General features: G+C 40.5%; 1 protein-coding gene across 3 annotated transcripts in view; it reads left to right on the forward strand.

The window, feature by feature from the left end:
* Positions 1-21,010, forward strand: part of fam184b (family with sequence similarity 184 member B) — a 43,859-nt gene extending 22,849 nt beyond the window's left edge. The window contains exons 8-19 of one of the 3 annotated variants that reach the window (XM_065254718.2): positions 1,698-1,877; positions 2,267-2,373; positions 5,597-5,714; positions 5,793-5,975; positions 6,753-6,969; positions 7,562-7,692; positions 7,799-7,959; positions 15,990-16,154; positions 16,701-16,809; positions 16,899-16,988; positions 17,283-17,539; positions 20,453-21,010. In XM_065254718.2, coding sequence (XP_065110790.1) covers positions 1,698-1,877; positions 2,267-2,373; positions 5,597-5,714; positions 5,793-5,975; positions 6,753-6,969; positions 7,562-7,692; positions 7,799-7,959; positions 15,990-16,154; positions 16,701-16,809; positions 16,899-16,988; positions 17,283-17,539; positions 20,453-20,543 — 1,809 coding nt within the window. In that variant the 3' untranslated portion in view covers positions 20,544-21,010. Of the gene's footprint in view, positions 1-1,697; positions 1,878-2,266; positions 2,374-5,596; positions 5,715-5,792; positions 5,976-6,752; positions 6,970-7,561; positions 7,693-7,798; positions 7,960-15,989; positions 16,155-16,700; positions 16,810-16,883; positions 16,989-17,282; positions 17,540-20,452 lie in introns of all 3 variants that reach the window. The other 2 variants (XM_065254717.2, XM_065254716.2) reach the window with 2 other exon arrangements.
* Positions 21,011-21,024: the final 14 nt, after the last annotated feature.

Below are 21,024 nucleotides of genomic sequence, written 5' to 3' on the forward strand. Positions count from 1 at the left end.
TGTATTTTCCATAAATTAAAAGAAAATTAAAATTTGTTACATTAAATTTATATGTAACAGGATTGCAGTCAAAATATAGTAGTGTTAAAGGTAGGGTAACACATTTTGAAAAATGCTAACGGTAGTCGCCTAGCAATGAAATCCCGATCCCACCCTCAAGTCAAATCGCCATCCAAAGTCACGCCTCTTTAAAAACACATGAACACGCACAGATCAGACGGTCACATCTCATGTCTCATTCACCAGTGAGAAAACTTTGCAGTACAAAGTCGAATAACACTTCCAAATTAACCAAACAACTGGTTTACATCAGAATTAGTTTAAGCACACGTTCGGTTGTGTAGACGTAGTAACTATATCGTTATGCTAATCCGTAAACGAACACAAATTTATAAGCAACACAATGTTTCATCAAAGTAGAATATCTGAATCCATATCAGTACAAACATATCGCGTACCTACCTTACCAAAATAAACAGTGCAGCGACCCTTTCAGACCCTTTGCCTCCTGTAGCTGTTTGCATCTCGCGGTAAAGTTACCGATGTTAATGTGGGTTTTTGCTCTTGCTGATCCAGGCAGTTTTTGCTGTTGTTGTTATAAAAGATGCCTTTAGTTTTGTTGCTCCTGTGTAGGTTATCAATTCAGCAGAAAAGTTTGCTGTTCTCGCTGTTTACAGACAGAGCGCACGTGAACGCGCCGATGACGTATGGTATCTGCGTGGACTCGCTGCGCGGTGGGAATTCAAATTACGCTTGCGTATGAGGGACATAAAAGGAAACGTCCGTTCGGACCGAAATCTATGATTTGTTGAACATTTTTTGGTCCTACTCCTTTCACAGATGACATAAATTTCTACAAATACATTTAAACAACTTAACACAGTGATTGCTATCAGGATGTAAGAAGACTTTTAACCAGCATAACTAAAAATGTTTCAGGATCAAATCTGTTAAACTACCTTTGACATTATTTAACAACTTTCTTGTCTAAACCTTATGTATTATAAATGTTCTATAATGAGTTTACAGTATTGAAAGTTAAACAAAGTTTCACTGCTTTTGAAAGTATTTATAACTACTTACTAGGTAGAATAAGGCCACAATGATGTTTTCGGATTCAGGTTAAGTGGTAATGTAGAGCGGTTCACAAATCCCTGGCCAAACAAAGGCTCTGGTATGAAAATCAGAAAAAAAACGTTAGACACAGACTGTGAGCCCCAGAGCTCTCCAGATGACCATGATAAATGAGATAGCAAAAATAACATTTGTACTGCCCTAGGTAAAGGGATTCAGCTAATGCTAAATGTGCCAGCAGGCTTGAAATTGGGTTATGATCGCAAACTAGCACTTAATAAGTGATAGAGGGAAAGAAAAGAGAGTGTTGTTTTAATGCTGTGTCACATCATAGCATGAATCATCACAGCTCCTGCTATATTTTAGATGACAGAGATTTGTTTTATACGCCACTTCTAAGTCAACTTAAATACCTTGATTTAAAGGCTATAATACACGGTTAGTGCAAAGTTGAGTGGATCAGGTAACCATAAAGTTTAAGGTTCAATTCCTGAAAGGGGCAATCTTTGTTTGATTAGAAGTTTAAATTTTTTGAAACATGGTCCCCATAAATGAGGTACAGTATTATTACAGCTATTAAATGGTTTGAAGGGTCTTCTAACATGATTTTCTATGGCTTGCAGATAGCGAAATTGGAGGGGGTGATTCAGACACTGGAGAGAGAAAGAGAGGAGGAGAGCGAAAGGGAAATGCAAAGAAAGAGGGAGAGCGCAGAGGTGGAGCGACGGTCTGCGTGCTGCCTGGAGTGCATGCGGTTAAGAGAGGAACTGGAGAATGCACACAGCAGCATGCAGCAATTACAGGTACTCGTTCTTGCTTGCTCAACACACACTTCCATCTGACTCAGTGTGTCAACAGTGTCCCTTTCTGTCACCGCAGCGCTCCATCTCACACACACACACACACACACACACACACACACACACACACACACACACACACACACACACACACACACACACACACACACACACACACACACACACACACACACACACAACACACACACACATATCCAAGGCCCTTATGGCACCACAAAGATGCGCTGATCTCAGCAGATCTAAGAAGATGAAATAATTGGAGGCTTCTGAACAGAGACATCAACATTTACTCAGCTAACAATCCACTTTATGTTCAATCCGTGCATCTATCTTCCTATCAATCCCTGTCTTTGTTTTTATATGTCCAAAAGGAGGAGTTTTCTGCTCATAAAGAAGGACTGCATGCAGAGATCTCTGCTATGCAGCAGGAAAGAGAAATTCTGCAACAGTCCAATCACGGCATAGAAGAGAGGATCAGGTGTGTGACATGGAGAAAGGGAGTGGCTTAGATTGTTGTTAAATATATGTGTCTTGAAATGTTTTGTGCTTCTAATATTGGGTAAAATTGGTAGACTGCAGTGTTATTTATTTAAATTTGGGTGTTTGACATTAGCTTAGTTTAAAATGATGCGAGCCAAACTATTACCCCTTTTTTACCTTTTTTTTTACTTTTACCCATTATATTTTATTATTATTATATTATATTATATTATATTTTATTATTATTATTATATGTTATAACTTAAGTTTTTTTGTTACTTTTTGTTATAGATCATATATTAAAGTATTAAAGTATTCTCAACATATAGCCAGTCTTCTCCTAATGACTGAGATTGCCCTTCATGTTTTCATTTTAATATTTTAAAGATATATAGGCTAAACTGCCTGTACACTACATTCAGACCCGGTTGTCGGAGTTCGCCCGCTATTGGCAGTCGTAATGAAATTTCAGTTTAGTCATAAATCTGTGTCAACATGGGAGAGAAGCTCATTCCAGCGCAAGAGCCTTTAATCTATTAATATATTTATACGTAATAATTTACTTATCAGTAATCAATCGTTTTTTAAAGATTTTAAGTTTTACTGATAAAGTTAAACAAAAAAAGATTTATAATTTTGACCTTGCACACAGTGTTTTGATTTGAAAATAATGCGCACAAAGTGGTAATGCTGCACAACGCGAACTGCGAGTGTGCATAATTTTCAAATAATTCATAGGACTGGAGTCAATTATTATTAACTCTGGTGGTTATTTTAAGATATTTGACAGGTCAGGTGTGCATTTATTGAAAAATAATGCATAACTGTGGACCATTTCTCAACCAATCAGAATAAAGAATTCAACAGCCATTCAAATAATTAAATGGCCCATTGTCAATTATTCCCTACATAGTGTCCCATTGTTAAGCTCCAAAAAGTGTATCCATCCATCAAAGAATAATCCATATGGTTATTAAATGTCTTCTGAGGTGAAGCGATGGGTATTTGTGAGGTTGCGTCAACTCTCTTGTGAACAGGCATACTGTCATGGTTTATAAAATCCTAACAATCTATTCATAAGGACAATATACTGTATTTTATCTATGTATATATTTATACCACAGGGCTGTTGAATGCTTTATTCTGATTTGCTGAGAAATGTTCCATGGGTGTTGATCATTTTTCTGTTAACCGCACACCTAACTTGCCAAATGTCTTAAAAATAGACACAAGAACAATGTTTTGGGTAACCATGGTATAAGCAGAATAATTGACTCTGGTCCCTTTGAATTATTCCACTTCGCGTCATGCTGCATTACCACATTGGGTTTGCATTATTTTCTTATAATTCAATGGCCCATCGTCAATTATTCCTTACATATATATCTATCTATATATATATTTTTTATTATTCTGTGTGTGTGTGTGTGTGTGTATACAGTCTTGTTCAAAATAATAGCAGTACAATGTGACTAACCAGAATAATCAAGGTTTTTAGTATATTTTTTATTGCTACGTGGCAAACAAATTACCAGTAGGTTCAGTAGATTCTCAGAAAACAAATGAGACCCAGCATTCATGATATGCACGCTCTTAAGGCTGTGCAATTGGGCAATTAGTTGAAAGGGGTGTGTTCAAAAAAATAGCAGTGTCTACCTTTGACTGTACAAACTCAAAACAATTTTGTACAAACATTTTTTTTTCTGGGATTTAGCAATCCTGTGAATCACTAAACTAATATTTAGTTGTATGACCACAGTTTTTTAAAACTGCTTGACATCTGTGTGGCATGGAGTCAACCAACTTGTGGCACCTCTCAGCTGTTATTCCACTCCATGATTCTTTAACAACATTCCACAATTCATTCACATTTCTTGGTTTTGCTTCAGAAACAGCATTTTTGATATCACCCCACAACTTCTCAATTGGATTAAGGTCTGGAGATTGGGCTGGCCACTCCATAACATTCATTTGTTGGTTTGGAACCAAGACTTTGCCCGTTTACTAGTGTGTTTTGGGTCATTGTCTTGTTGAAACAACCATTTCAAGGGCATGTCCTCTTCAGCATAGGGCAACATGACCTCTTCAAGTATTTTAACATATGCAAACTGATCCATGATCCCTGGTATGCGATAAATAGGCCCAACACCATAGTAGGAGAAACATGCCCATATCATGATGCTTGCACCTCCATGCTTCACTGTCTTCACTGTGTACTGTGGCTTGAATTCAGAGTTTGGGGGTCGTCTCACAAACTGCCTGTGGCCCTTGGACCCAAAAAGAACAATTTTACTCTCATCAGTCCACAAAATGTTCCTCCATTTCTCTTTAGGCCAGTTGATGTGTTCTTTGGCAAATTGTAACCTCTTCTGCACATGCCTTTTTTTTAACAGAGGGACTTTGCGGGGGATTCTTGAAAATAGATTAGCTTCACACAGACGTCTTCTAACTGTCACAGTACTTACAGGTAACTCCAGACTGTCTTTGATCATCCTGGAGGTGATCATTGGCTGAGCCTTTGCCATTCTGGTTATTCTTCTATCCATTTTGATGGTTGTCTTCCGTTTTCTTCCACGTCTCTCTGGTTTTGCTCTCCATTTTAAGGCATTGGAGATCATTTTAGCTGAACAGCCTATCATTTTTTGCACCTCTTTATAGGTTTTCCCCTCTCCAATCAACTTTTTAATCAAAGTACGCTGTTCTTCTGAACAATGTCTTGAACGACCCATTTTCCTCAGCTTTCAAATGCATGTTCAACAAGTGTTGGCTTCATCCTTAAATAGGGGCCACCTGATTCACACCTGTTTCTTCACAAAATTGATGACCTCAGTGATTGAATGCCACACTGCTATTTTTTTGAACACACCCCTTTCAACTAATACCCCAATTGCACAGCCTTAAGAGCGTGCATATCATGAATGCTGGGTCTTTTTTGTTTTCTGAGAATCTACTGAACCTACTGGTAACTTGTTTGCCACGTAGCAATAAAAAATATACTAAAAACCTTGATTATTCTGGTTAGTCACATTGTACTGCTATTATTTTGAACAAGACTGTATATATATACAGTATATATATATATATATATATATATATATATATATATATATATATATATATATATATATATATATATATATATATATATATATATATATATATAATTCAATATGTTAAAAAGCATTTAAGGAATGAATTTTAATTGAATTGTTTGTGTGTAGGCTACAGTTTGAGAAGCAATTCTCCAATCAGGTCATGGAGCTGAAGAGAGAAAGAGAGGAAGAGTTCAGAAAGATGAACCAACAGTGGCAACACAAAGTAGAGGAGCTGCAGACGGCGGTAACAGACGTTGGATTGGTTTCGATCAATTAATCGTATGCATGCCTGTCTGCATCATTGTTTGATTTCTGTGTGTAGTTGGAGGAGAGGAGAGCTCACGCAGAGAAGATAGAGGGAGAGCGAGACAGGCAGTATAGTAATGGTGAGATCGAGCGAATGAAGCAGGAGATCCAAAAGACAAGAGATATGAACAGTTCCCTCAGAGCTCAGCTTCACTCCACTATCCAGGAGAAAGAGAGAATGATGAGGCATCAGTTACAGGTGAGGGTACAACTTCTCCAGTGTTCATATGCATTGTTTAAAATGATTTATTTATAAAGAGTCCAGGTCTTGAACTTTGGAAATCAGATAGAACAGAATTTAACATTAAAATGTTGAATTATTGCATAGCTCATTCGATTACTTGATTGTGATTTGTCAATTGCATCATCATGTGGTAAACTATTTTTGCATATTTACAAAAAGCTAATTGAATCTTTATTTATTATTATCTCAATTATTTTTCCTGAGTGAAAGACGCCTGTAATCTCACTGTATTTCTTCAAGAGTTATAAAAGAGATATCCACAATGTTTGTGAACTTTGCCAATATAATTTAGGGGGCACACAATTCACATAAATTGTATAGCTCTATCTTGTTACGTCTATGTACAGCAGTCCAAGTACACACACACAACACTCTTTTGTGTTTGGGACTTTAAAGGGACAATTCACCCATTTGCATTAAGCTTTGTATAGTTAGAAACCCTGTCATATTTTTGAATGGTCATGCATCATTCCCTCCGAAATACCGATTTCAGTGTTGCACTTCCTTTTTTCAATGATGTAAAAATCATCATTTTGCATCATTGAAAGAAGGAAGTCCAACATCTTTGAAGAGGGGGGGTGAGACTACAAACACTCCTTTTCTCGGTCAAATAGGCACCAAATTCTAAATTTATGTTACATTTCGACTACAAATATGATCCACTTTTAATAAAGTTGAATGTTTCCACGGGTGAAATGCTCCTTTAATCGTCCCTCTCCGTGAGTGCTACAGGTGGTCAAAGAGGAAGATGAGGATGATGAAGATGGAAAGGTTGCAGGTGATAGAGATGAAGAGCGGGACAAGAGGGTTTGGCGCGAGCGAGAGGAGGAACTGTTGCGTGTGGAGAGAATAAACCACCAGCGGGCTCTTCAGGCCTTGGAAACACAAGCCAATGAGGAGCTTCAATCAGAGAGACAACGCTTGCTCACACAGCACAAACTACAGCTCGGTAACCATCAGATCCTATATACATAAATACAGATATGAAATATTTGAGTACTATTTTTTTATATAATTGATTACATTTACACGCTACTGAAAACATGGAGCTGTTTTAATTTATGTAATTTAATTTAGCTGCTTTAATTTGATCTAAAACTGAAATGCATTTTATTGTATTTTTTGGCGACTATGTTTATTTGCTATATGGTACAATTTACATTAAGGTTCAATATACATTAGCAATTACATAAGCAATCTTTCAAGCAGCATTTTTTATTACCAAATAAACGTATGCTATTTTTACATGCCACCGTATGGACCTTTGCCAAGATCAGTTTTATTTGTCTGTGTAGGGAACCTTAGAAACCTATCATTAGGATTGGTATTAAATAGTATTGAATGGTACATTGGCAAAGTCATTGTATTATTTGCAGACTGCTTGTTGGTCCTTGTGGGAACTGATGTCTCATGAGTCACCACAATGACCTAAAGCAATGGAAGTTCATTTCTAACTTAAGTGTGCAATGGTTGAAGGTCAGTCTATAAGAACTATATTCAAGTGACAAACACGGATGGTTCCTTTAATTGTGTGTGTACAGACAAGCAGAAGGCAGAGCTGACCCAGCAGCACACTGAGTGGGTGAGACAGGTCACCCAGAGACACATGCAGCAGATCGAGGACCTTCAAAACGAAATACACACGCACACACAAATGATGGCCTTGCAGCAGGTACACACAAACAGACCTACAGAGATGACTGTGGGTACATACACATACCCATACACTCCCATACACAGCATGACTCTTCCTCTCTCCTTCTGTCTTTCCTTCTCAGGATCTAAAGCAACAAAACCGTTTACAGTCTTTAGAGAGACAGCTGGATGAGAAGAGCAGTGAAGTACAGGAGCTAAAGAGAGAGAACGAAGAGCTTAAAGAACGAATGAATGCAGTGAGCGCACAAAAAGAGGAACAAGACCACAGACAGAAACATAGGAGGTCAGTAAGACAATCACATATATACTGTAAGCTCAGTAACAAGATGATCATAGACAAACTCACATAAAGAAGCTCGGTGATAAGATGACAACAGACAGCACAGTAACAAGATGACCACACACACACATGCATACACATAGTATGTCTGTGAGTAACATGATGACCACTGACACAATGAAAACCAGGAGAAATATAAATATATGACCAGAAACACACTCATACACAGCATGTCAGTAATAAGATGATCATTGACGCAATTTCAAAAAGGAGATTTGGACCACTGGCATAATAACAAACAAGAGGTCAGTTACAAGATTATGACAGACACAATCACAGACAGGAGTCTAATAAAAAGACAGTCACACACAAAGTCATACACAGGAGTCTAATAACAAGACAGTCACACACAAGTCATACACAGGAGTACAATAAATAGACAATATACAAAGTCACACACAGGAGTCCAAAAATGAGACAATCACAGACACAATCACACACAGGAGTCCAATAATGAGGCGATCACACACACACACACACACAATCGCACACAGGAGTCCAATAATTAGACGATCACAGACACAAACTCAAACAGGAGTCCAAAAACAAGACAATCACAGACGCAATCACACACAGGATTCCAATAACGAGACGATCACAGACACAAACTCAAACAGCAGTCCAAAAACAAGACAATTACGGACACAATCACACACACAGGAGGCCAATAAAGAGACGATCACAGACACAAACTCACACAGGAGTCTAATAACAAGACAATCAAAGACACGATCGCACACAGGAGTCCCATAACGAGACGATCACAGACACAATCTCACACAGGAGTCCAAAAACAAGACAATCACAGACACAGACTGACACAGGAGTTCAAAAACGAGATGATCACAGACACAATCTCACACAGGAGTCCAAAAACAAGACAATCACAGACACAGACTGACACAGGAGTCCAAAAACAAGACAATCAAAGACACGATCGCACACAGGAGTCCCATAACGAGACGATCACAGACACAAACTCACACATTGAGTCCAATAACGAGACAATCAAAGACACGATCGCACACAGGAGTCCCATAACGAGACGATCACAGACACAAACTCACACATTGAGTCCAATAACGAGACAATCACAGACACAATCACACACAGGAGGCCAATAACAAGACAATCACAGACACAAACTCAACCAGGAGTCCAATAACGAGACAATCACAGACACAATCACACACAGGAGGCCAATAACGAGACCATCACAGACACAATCACACACAGGATTCCAATAACAAGACAATCACATACACAATCACACACAGGAGTCCCATAACGAGACTATCACAGATACAATCACAGATACAATCACACACAGGAGCCCAATACCCTACTGAAAAATCCAGCAATGACCACCAAAAGCTGGAGGCTGGTTTTAGCTGGTTTAAGGTGGCAGTAGCTGGTCTAAGCTGGTCCTCCCAGCCTGGCAAAGCTGATTAAGCTGGTACAGACACAATCACACAGGAGTCCAATAACGAGACGATCACAGACACAATCACACACAGGAGGCCAATAATGAGACAATCCCAAACACACACAGGAGTCCAATAATGAGGCGATCACAGACATAAACTCACACAGAAGTCTAATAACATGAAAATCACAGACACAATCACACACAGGAGTCCAATAACAAGACAATCACAGACACAATCTCACACAGGAGTCCAAAAACAAGACAATCAAAGACACGATCGCACACAGGAGTCCAATAACGAGACAATCACAGACACATTCTCACACAGGAGTCCAAAAACAAGACAATCAAAGACACGATCGCACACAGGAGTCCCATAACGAGACGATCACAGACACAAACTCACACAGGAGTCCAATAACGAGACGATCACAGACACAAACTCACACAGGAGTCCAAAAACAAGACAATCAAAGACACGATCGCACACAGGAGTCCCATAACGAGACGATCACAGACACAAACTCACACATTGAGTCCAATAACGAGACAATCAAAGACACGATCGCACACAGGAGTCCCATAACGAGACGATCACAGACACAAACTCACACATTGAGTCCAATAACGAGACAATCACAGACACAATCACACACAGGAGGCCAATAACAAGACAATCACAGACACAAACTCAACCAGGAGTCCAATAACGAGACAATCACAGACACAATCACACACAGGAGGCCAATAACGAGACAATCACAGACACAATCACACACAGGATTCCAATAACAAGACAATCACATACACAATCGCACACAGGAGTCCCATAACGAGACGATCACAGATACAATCACAGATACAATCACACACAGGAGCCCAATACCCTACTGAAAAATCCAGCAATGACCACCAAAAGCTGGAGGCTGGTTTTAGCTGGTTTAAGGTGGCAGTAGCTGGTCTAAGCTGGTCCTCCCAGCCTGGCAAAGCTGATTAAGCTGGTACAGACACAATCACACAGGAGTCCAATAACGAGACGATCACAGACACAATCACACACAGGAGGCCAATAATGAGACAATCCCAAACACACACAGGAGTCCAATAATGAGGCGATCACAGACATAAACTCACACAGAAGTCTAATAACATGAAAATCACAGACACAATCACACACAGGAGTCCAATAACAAGACAATCACAGACACAATCTCACACAGGAGTCCAAAAACAAGACAATCAAAGACACGATCGCACACAGGAGTCCAATAACGAGACAATCACAGACACATTCTCACACAGGAGTCCAAAAACAAGACAATCAAAGACACGATCGCACACAGGAGTCCCATAACGAGACGATCACAGACACAAACTCACACAGGAGTCCAATAACGAGGCGATCACAGACACAAACTCACACAGGAGTCCAAAAACAAGACAATCAAAGACACGATCGCACACAGGAGTCCCATAACGAGACGATCACAGACACAAACTCACACATTGAGTCCAATAACGAGACAATCAAAGACACGATCGCACACAGGAGTCCCATAACGAGACGATCACAGACACAAACTCACACATTGAGTCCAATAACGAGACAATCACAGACACAATCACACACAGGAGGCCAATAACAAGACAATCACAGACACAAACTCAACCAGGAGTCCAATAACGAGACAATCACAGACACAATCACACACAGGAGGCCAATAACGAGACAATCACAGACACAATCACACACAGGATTCCAATAACAAGACAATCACATACACAATCGCACACAGGAGTCCCATAACGAGACGATCACAGATACAATCACAGATACAATCACACACAGGAGCCCAATACCCTACTGAAAAATCCAGCAATGACCACCAAAAGCTGGAGGCTGGTTTTAGCTGGTTTAAGGTGGCAGTAGCTGGTCTAAGCTGGTCCTCCCAGCCTGGCAAAGCTGATTAAGCTGGTACAGACACAATCACACAGGAGTCCAATAACGAGACGATCACAGACACAATCACACACAGGAGGCCAATAATGAGACAATCCCAAACACACACAGGAGTCCAATAATGAGGCGATCACAGACATAAACTCACACAGAAGTCTAATAACATGAAAATCACAGACACAATCACACACAGGAGTCCAATAACAAGACAATCACAGACACAATCTCACACAGGAGTCCAAAAACAAGACAATCAAAGACACGATCGCACACAGGAGTCCAATAACGAGACAATCACAGACACATTCTCACACAGGAGTCCAAAAACAAGACAATCAAAGACACGATCGCACACAGGAGTCCCATAACGAGACGATCACAGACACAAACTCACACAGGAGTCCAAAAACAAGACAATCAAAGACACGATCGCACACAGGAGTCCCATAACGAGACGATCACAGACACAAACTCACACATTGAGTCCAATAACGAGACAATCAAAGACACGATCGCACACAGGAGTCCCATAACGAGACGATCACAGACACAAACTCACACATTGAGTCCAATAACGAGACAATCACAGACACAATCACACACAGGAGGCCAATAACAAGACAATCACAGACACAAACTCAACCAGGAGTCCAATAACGAGACAATCACAGACACAATCACACACAGGAGGCCAATAACGAGACAATCACAGACACAATCACACACAGGATTCCAATAACAAGACAATCACATACACAATCGCACACAGGAGTCCCATAACGAGACGATCACAGATACAATCACAGATACAATCACACACAGGAGCCCAATACCCTACTGAAAAATCCAGCAATGACCACCAAAAGCTGGAGGCTGGTTTTAGCTGGTTTAAGGTGGCAGTAGCTGGTCTAAGCTGGTCCTCCCAGCCTGGCAAAGCTGATTAAGCTGGTACAGACACAATCACACAGGAGTCCAATAACGAGACGATCACAGACACAATCACACACAGGAGGCCAATAATGAGACAATCCCAAACACACACAGGAGTCCAATAATGAGGCGATCACAGACATAAACTCACACAGAAGTCTAATAACATGAAAATCACAGACACAATCACACACAGGAGTCCAATAACAAGACAATCACAGACACAATCTCACACAGGAGTCCAAAAACAAGACAATCAAAGACACGATCGCACACAGGAGTCCAATAACGAGACAATCACAGACACATTCTCACACAGGAGTCCAAAAACAAGACAATCAAAGACACGATCGCACACAGGAGTCCCATAACGAGACGATCACAGACACAAACTCACACAGGAGTCCAAAAACAAGACAATCAAAGACACGATCGCACACAGGAGTCCCATAACGAGACGATCACAGACACAAACTCACACATTGAGTCCAATAACGAGACAATCACAGACACAATCACACACAGGAGGCCAATAACAAGACGATCACAGACACAAACTCAACCAGGAGTCCAATAACGAGACAATCACATACACAATCGCACACAGGAGTCCCATAACGAGACGATCACAGACACAAACTCAACCAGGAGTCCAATAACGAGACAATCACAGACACAATCGCACACAGGAGTCCCATAACGAGACGATCACAGACACAATCACACACAGGAGCCCAATACCCTACTGAAAAATCCAGCAATGACCACCAAAAGCTGGAGTCTGGTTTTAGCTGGTTTAAGTCCAATAACGAGACGATCGCAGACACAATCACAAACAGGAGGCCAATAATGAGACAATCACAAACACACACAGGAGTCCAAAAATGAGGCGATCACAGACATAAACTCACACAGAAGTCTAATAACATGAAAATCACAGACACAATCACACACAGGAGTCCAATAACGAGACAATCACAGACACAATCACACACAGGAGTCCAATAACGAGACAATCACAGACACAATCTCACACAGGAGTCCAAAAACAAGACAATCAAAGACACGATCGCACACAGGAGTCCCATAACGAGACGATCACAGACACAAACTCACACATTGAGTCCAATAACGAGACAATCAAAGACACGATCGCACACAGGAGTCCCATAACGAGACGATCACAGACACAAACTCACAAAGGAGTCGAAATAACGAGACGATCACAGACACGATCGCACACAGGAGTCCCATAATGAGACGATCACAGACACAAACTCACACAGGAGTCCAATAACGAGACAATCACAGACACAATCTCACACAGGAGTCCAAAAACAAGACAATCAAAGACACGATCGCACACAGGAGTCCCATAACGAGACGATCACAGACACAAACTCACACATTGAGTCCAATAACGAGACAATCACAGACACAATCACACACAGGAGGCCAATAACAAGACGATCACAGACACAAACTCAACCAGGAGTCCAATAACGAGACAATCACATACACAATCGCACACAGGAGTCCCATAACGAGACGATCACAGACACAAACTCAACCAGGAGTCCAATAACGAGACAATCACAGACACAATCGCACACAGGAGTCCCATAACGAGACGATCACAGATACAATCACAGATACAATCACACACAGGAGCCCAATACCCTACTGAAAAATCCAGCAATGACCACCAAAAGCTGGAGGCTGGTTTTAGCTGGTTTAAGTCCAATAACGAGACGATCGCAGACACAATCACAAACAGGAGGCCAATAATGAGACAATCACAAACACACACAGGAGTCCAAAAATGAGGCGATCACAGACATAAACTCACACAGAAGTCTAATAACATGAAAATCACAGACACAATCACACACAGGAGTCCAATAACGAGACAATCACAGACACAATCACACACAGGAGTCCAATAACGAGACAATCACAGACACAATCTCACACAGGAGTCCAAAAACAAGACAATCAAAGACACGATCGCACACAGGAGTCCCATAACGAGACGATCACAGACACAAACTCACACATTGAGTCCAATAACGAGACAATCAAAGACACGATCGCACACAGGAGTCCCATAATGAGACGATCACAGACACAAACTCACAAAGGAGTCGAAATAATGAGACGATCACAGACACGATCGCACACAGGAGTCCCATAATGAGACGATCACAGACACAAACTCACACAGGAGTCCAATAACGAGACAATCACAGACACAATCTCACACAGGAGTCCAAAAACAAGACAATCAAAGACACGATCGCACACAGGAGTCCCATAACTAGACGATCACAGACACAATCACACACACCGGAGCACAATACCGTACTGAAAAATCCAGCAATGACCAGCATAAGCTGGAGGCTGGTTTTAGCTGGTTTAAGGTGGCAGTAGCTGGTCTAAGCTGGTCCTCCCAGCCTGGCAAAGCTGGTTAAGCTGGTACAGACACAATCACACAGGAGTCCAATAACGAGACGATCACAGACACAATCACACACAGGAGGTCAATAATGAGACAATCACAAACACACACAGGAGTCCAATAATGAGGCGATCACAGTAATAAACTCACACAGAAGTCTAATAACATGAAAATCACAGACACAATCACACACAGGAGTCCAATAACGAGACGATCACAGACACAAACTCACAAAGGAGTCGAAATAACGAGATGATCTCAGACACAATCACACACAGGAGGCCAATAACGAGACGATCACAGACACAAACTCACACAGGAGGCCAATAACGAGACGATCACAGACACAAACTCACAAAGGAGTCGAAATAACGAGACGATCTCAGACACAATCACACACAGGAGGCCAATAACGAGACGATCACAGACACAAACTCACGAAGGAGTCGAAATAACGAGACGATCACAGACACAAACTCACACAGGAGTCAAAATAACAAGACAATCACAGACATGATTGCACACAGGAGTCCCACAACGAGACGATCACAGACACAAACTCACACAGGAGTCCAATAACGAGACAATCACAGACATGATTGCACACAGGAGTCCCACAACGAGACAAACACAGACACATTCACACACAGGAGTCCAACAACTAGACGATCACAGATACAAACTCACACAGGAGTCCAATTACGTGAAAATCACAGACACAATCACACACAGGAGTCCAATAACAAGGCGATCACAGACACAAACTCACACAGGAGGCCAATAACAAGACGATCACAGACACAATCACACACAGGAGTCCAACAACAAGATGATCACAGACACAAACTCTCACAGGAGTCCAATAACGTGAAAATCACAGACACAATGACACACAGGAGTCCAATAACAAGGCGATCATAGACACGATCGCACACAGGAGTCCAATAACGAGACGATCACACACAAAGTCACACACAGGAGTCCAATAAAGAGGCGATCACAAACACACACAAGAGTCACACAGGAGCCAAATGACCACTGACCACTGACTAAAGAATTACACATAGCAAGTCAGTGACAAGATTTTACAGCATGTGCGAGTATCTGTAAACCGTATCTCATAATTGGTATAATGCATTATAATCAATTCTTTTTTCACTATTCTAGTGTTTGATGCATGTGCATCTGATGTGCAGTTTTGCAGATGACAAAGATGAAAGTGATGAAACCGGTGTGTTGGAGCACAGGAATGACATGGAGAATGTAAAGAAAGAGCACAGAATGGAGATCCAGACCATAATATCAGACTTCAGCTCCGCCCAAACACGACTACAGGCCCGCATTGTTGCCTTGGAAACAGAGTACATACCCCACCCACATCAATAATTCAAAAAACACACACACACAGAATTAACCAGGCAAGACCGTATCAGGCTGTAATGATTGATTGTGAATATGCCTGCACGACCACTGCTCACAAAGTGATTTTGCATGTTTATTTAATATAAACGCGTAGCAGAGGCATACTTTGTTATAATGATCGGCGGTTTGTACATTATCCAGCTTTTTATACAGCTACTGTCATTATCAGTTGATTTGAGCTAAAACTGTTATGCGAGAAAAAAGATGCTGCAGATGCATAAGTGGTAGAAAATTAGCAGTGTAGCAGAGACGGGACAGGAACAATGACCAGCTATTTTACAAAAAAACATCTGACCATTGAATGCAGACAAATCTATACAAATCAGCTACTCCAGAGGCATTTACTGTTGTATACATAAGGGATAATGTACAGGTGATCAGGATATCAGATAACAGAATGACCAATCAGGAGGAAGTATTCCAGTAATAAAATGCTTTAAAATGATCTAGATAATTTATGATTGCTCATGGTATTGTTTGTGTAGGTTGAGAGAAAGGGAAGATAGAGGGAAGAGGAGAGCAGAAGACCTCCACACCATCGCCAAACTGCAGGACAAGCTTACAGAGAGGGACCAACTTATCAAAAGTCTGGTGGTGAGACACAGTCTTGTGTAAAACTGGTTGCTGCTGCTGTTCTCTCTCTTTATCTTACTGCTTTTACACTTCAGGAGGACCTCCACCAGCTTTCCCAGCATCCTCCCCTCTGCATCGATGAAATATTGAAGCCTTATGACTCTAGGACTCAAGCAGGGACCCTCACACCTACTTTGAAGGTAGCACACATACGCACGATAAAATCCACACTCCCGCATCGCTAATACTATACGTATAGGTCATGATGTCCTACAGTCAGCACAAGTATGCTAATGTCTATGCAACATATCGGGTAAAACTATTGAATTATTGATTGTTTTTGTTACTCTGTGCCCTTGGCGAAAAATCTGCTCTGTCATCCCTAATGAAAGAATGCCTGTAACAGTAGCTGGGAACTAAACTTTCAAGAAAAGCCCCATGTTTTCTGTTTAGTGAAGTTGGAAGAAAAGCCTAATTTTGCCATGTGTTTATAGAAAAAAGGGGTGGAGGAAACTAGCGTGCCCAACCTCTGCTCGTACGATGGAGGGTCGCCCAAGACAAAGAGCTCCCCTATTATGGATCGTAGATTTACCAGTCTGGAACAAAGCAGTCGAGGGACTCCCCTAACAAGGACACAGACACCCACCTCACCTCATGCTGAACGCAGAACCTCTGTCAGACACAGCCGCCCACCCTCACAAGAAGTTCGACATCAGCCCCAGCTTAAAATGAACTATAACCAGCATATCAGGTATTTACAAGAATACTAGTACTCCAATCATATAGTTCTGAACATAGGCATTTTAAAGGGACATTGACCTTTTTTTTTTAAATATACTCATTTTGATATTGATGATATTACCAGTCCTTCCAGTGTTTTTTTTTGTGATTGTTGCAGGCAAAAATTGTTGATCTTGCGGCATGTTTTGTTAAAAATTGCATTGGAATATGCGGGATATTTATGCATTTTATGCAATGAAATTGCAGGAACTTACGGAAATTCCGGGAACTTGTAAAAACTGCGGGAACTTGCTAAAACGGTTTGCAGTTTTTCAATGATGTTCACGTCATATAATCACGTCACTTCATAACGTTCCCTTGGCAACAGGAAACATGGCTGCGCTTGTGTGAAGTAAATGCATTTTCCACTTTCTGCTAAGATATATGTAATTTTAGAAAATGCTGGGATTATGAAATCATGCAAGCCCTGCATATTTTGCGCACGTAAATCTGCAATTTATGCTGCGAAAGTGTGGCGTATTTGAAAAAATGTGGCCCCCGCATAAATATGCAGAGTTTGGCTGATTATGCGCTGAATCATGCGATCGCATTATCACGTTTTTCCGGAGGGACTGTATTACGCAGTGCTCGAAAATAGTCCCCTGCTAGTTATTAAAGGGACTATTTTCGACTGCTGCGTTATATCATTGCAGCCATGTTACGGCAGCAAAGTCCTTGATTACAACCCCAAAACAGAAAAAGTTGGGACACTGTAGAAATTGTGAGTAAAAAAGGAATGGAATAATTTACAAATCTCATAAGCTTATATTTTATTCACAGTAGAATATAGATAACATATCATATGTTGAAAGTAAGATATTTTGAAATGTCATGCCAAATATTGGCACATTTTGGATCTCATGAGAGCTACACATTCCAAAAAAAGTTGGGACAGGTAGCAATAAGAGGCCAGAAAATTTTAATGTACATATAAGGAACAGTTGAAAGACCAATTTGCAACTTATTAGGTCAATTGGCAACATGATTGGGTATAAAAAGAGCCTCTCAGAATGGCAGTGTCTCTCAGAGGTCAAGATGGGCAGAGAATCACCAATTCCCCCAATGCTGCAGCGAAAAATAGTTTTCTGAGCTTCTCAGAGAAAAAATGCAATGAGATTGAAGTTATCATCATCTACAGTGCATAATATCATTCAAAGATTCAGAGAATCTGGAACAATCTCTATGCGTAAGGGTCAAGACCGGAAAACCATACCGGATGCCTGTGATCTTCGGGCTCTTAGATGGCACTGCATCACATACAGGAATGCTACTGTAATGGAAATCACAACATGGGCTCTGGAATACTTCCAGAACACATTGTCAGTGAACACAATCCACCGTGTCATTCGCTGTTGCCAGCTAAAACTCTGTAGGTCAAAAAAGAAGCCATATCTAAACATGATCCAGAAGCATAGGCGTTTTCCCTGGGCAAGGCTCATTTAAAATGGACTTTGGCAAAGTGGAAAACTGTTCTGTGGTCCAACGAATCAAAATTTGAAGTTCTTTTTGAAAAACTGGGATGCCATTTCATCCGGACTAAAGAGGACAATGACAACCCAAGTTGTTATTAGCGCTCTTTTCAGAAGCCTGCATCTCTGATGGTTTGGGGTTGCATGAGTGTGTGTGGCATGGTCAGCTTACACATCTGGAAAGGCACCATCAATGCTGAAAGGTTTATCCAAGTTCTAGATACATATGATCCCATTCAGACGTCGTCTCTTTCAGGGAAGACCTTGCATTTTCCAACATGACAATGCCAGACCACATACTGCATCAATTACAATGTCAAGACTGCATGGAAGAAGGATCTGAGCACTGAAATGGCCAGCCTGCAGTCCAGATCTGTCACCCAAAGAAAAGATTTGGTGCATCATAAAGCGAAAGATGCGACAAAGAAGACCTAAGACAGTTGAGCAACTAGAAGTCTGTATTAGACAAGAATAGGACAACATTCCCATTCCTAAACATTGGTCCTCCTCCAGCTGTTCCTTTATATGCACATTTAACTTTTCTGGCCTCTTATAGCTACCTGTCCCAACTTTTTTTGGAATGTGTAGCTCTCATGAAATCCAAAATGAGCCAATATTTGGCATGACATTTCAAAATATCTTACTTTCAACATTTGATATGTTATCTATATTCTACTGTGAATAAAATATAAGTTTATGAGATTTGTAAATTATTCCATTCCTTTTTTACTCACAATTTCTACAGTGTCCCAACTTTTTCTGTTTTGGGGTTGTATTACGCCAGAATGAGAGTATAGTTCCTAGCCTGATCTGCCTAGAAAATCACAACTTTAATTTTTGCGTCGGTCTTTGTACATGATGTAACTACAGAAGAGTCAAGTTTTAAATAGGGAAAATATCAAAACTCTGGATATTTTTGAGCGCGATGCTAATGGTCTAATCAGATTCTATGGATTATGCTAAGCTATGCTAAAAGTGGTACCGCCAGACCCAGAGATCAGCTAAATGGATTCCAAAACTGTAAAAATCAAATATTTAACCCTAGGGGAGCTGGAAAATTAGAATATTTTCTACGTTTTCTCTTATATCTCGTGTTATGCATGTTTTTCCTGAAAGTGTACACTTAGTTCTTTAAAATGACATCACATGTGAGGGTGTGTGACCTTGCCAACTTACTTTTTTTGTATTTCAAAATTTCAACAAGCACATTTTATGAAATATAAAGTTGTTAAAATTTAAATTTATTAGTAAAAATAACTGTTTTCCATTACAGTAGAAACGTCATAAAATAAAAATGTGTTTTTTTTATTCTTTGCATTGTTTGTTACCAACCCAACGTAATTCTTTAACTTTTTTCCTTGATCTCAGGAGGTTATTAATATAACCAAAAACTTATGCATATATTTGTCTTGTAGGACTCCAGCTGAGCAGAGAGTTATTAAAACAGGACCTGATGGACAAGACCCTCAGAAACAGGAGTGGTTCACCAAATACTTTTCTTTCTGAGCCACCATCAAATCTTCCGGTTTGTACCACAAGACTTTGACAACAGGCTCACCAAAGGCTCCTTTTGTGCATACTCGACACCAAATAAGCTTTTCTACAAGATGCATCTCACGTTTATCCTGTTCACAGACAGCCCAATGTCTTAAATGTCACAAAACAGCAGAAATTATGCATTCACCCTGAACAACTCCTCAGACTTATGAAGGACAGCAGGGTAGGACTTTAATGGTCATGGAGCACATGGGCACCTCAAAGAGGTGGCAGATGACGTTCCCTTGCAGTGGTTTATCTTCTCACACATTATACCTCCAGCACAAGGAAGATCATGCAAGGTGAACCGAACAATTCAACAATTCTGCACAAACTTCAATGTGGACATATATTAATATATATATATATATATTAAGTGAACTGCCAAGTTTGTAGTGGTGGAAATGTTGTGTGGAATGCTGAAGCTTTCATAATTAATAAAAAATAATGC

This window comes from Paramisgurnus dabryanus, chromosome 4, assembly GCF_030506205.2.
Source record: "Paramisgurnus dabryanus chromosome 4, PD_genome_1.1, whole genome shotgun sequence".
NCBI classification, from domain to species: domain Eukaryota; kingdom Metazoa; phylum Chordata; class Actinopteri; order Cypriniformes; family Cobitidae; genus Paramisgurnus; species Paramisgurnus dabryanus.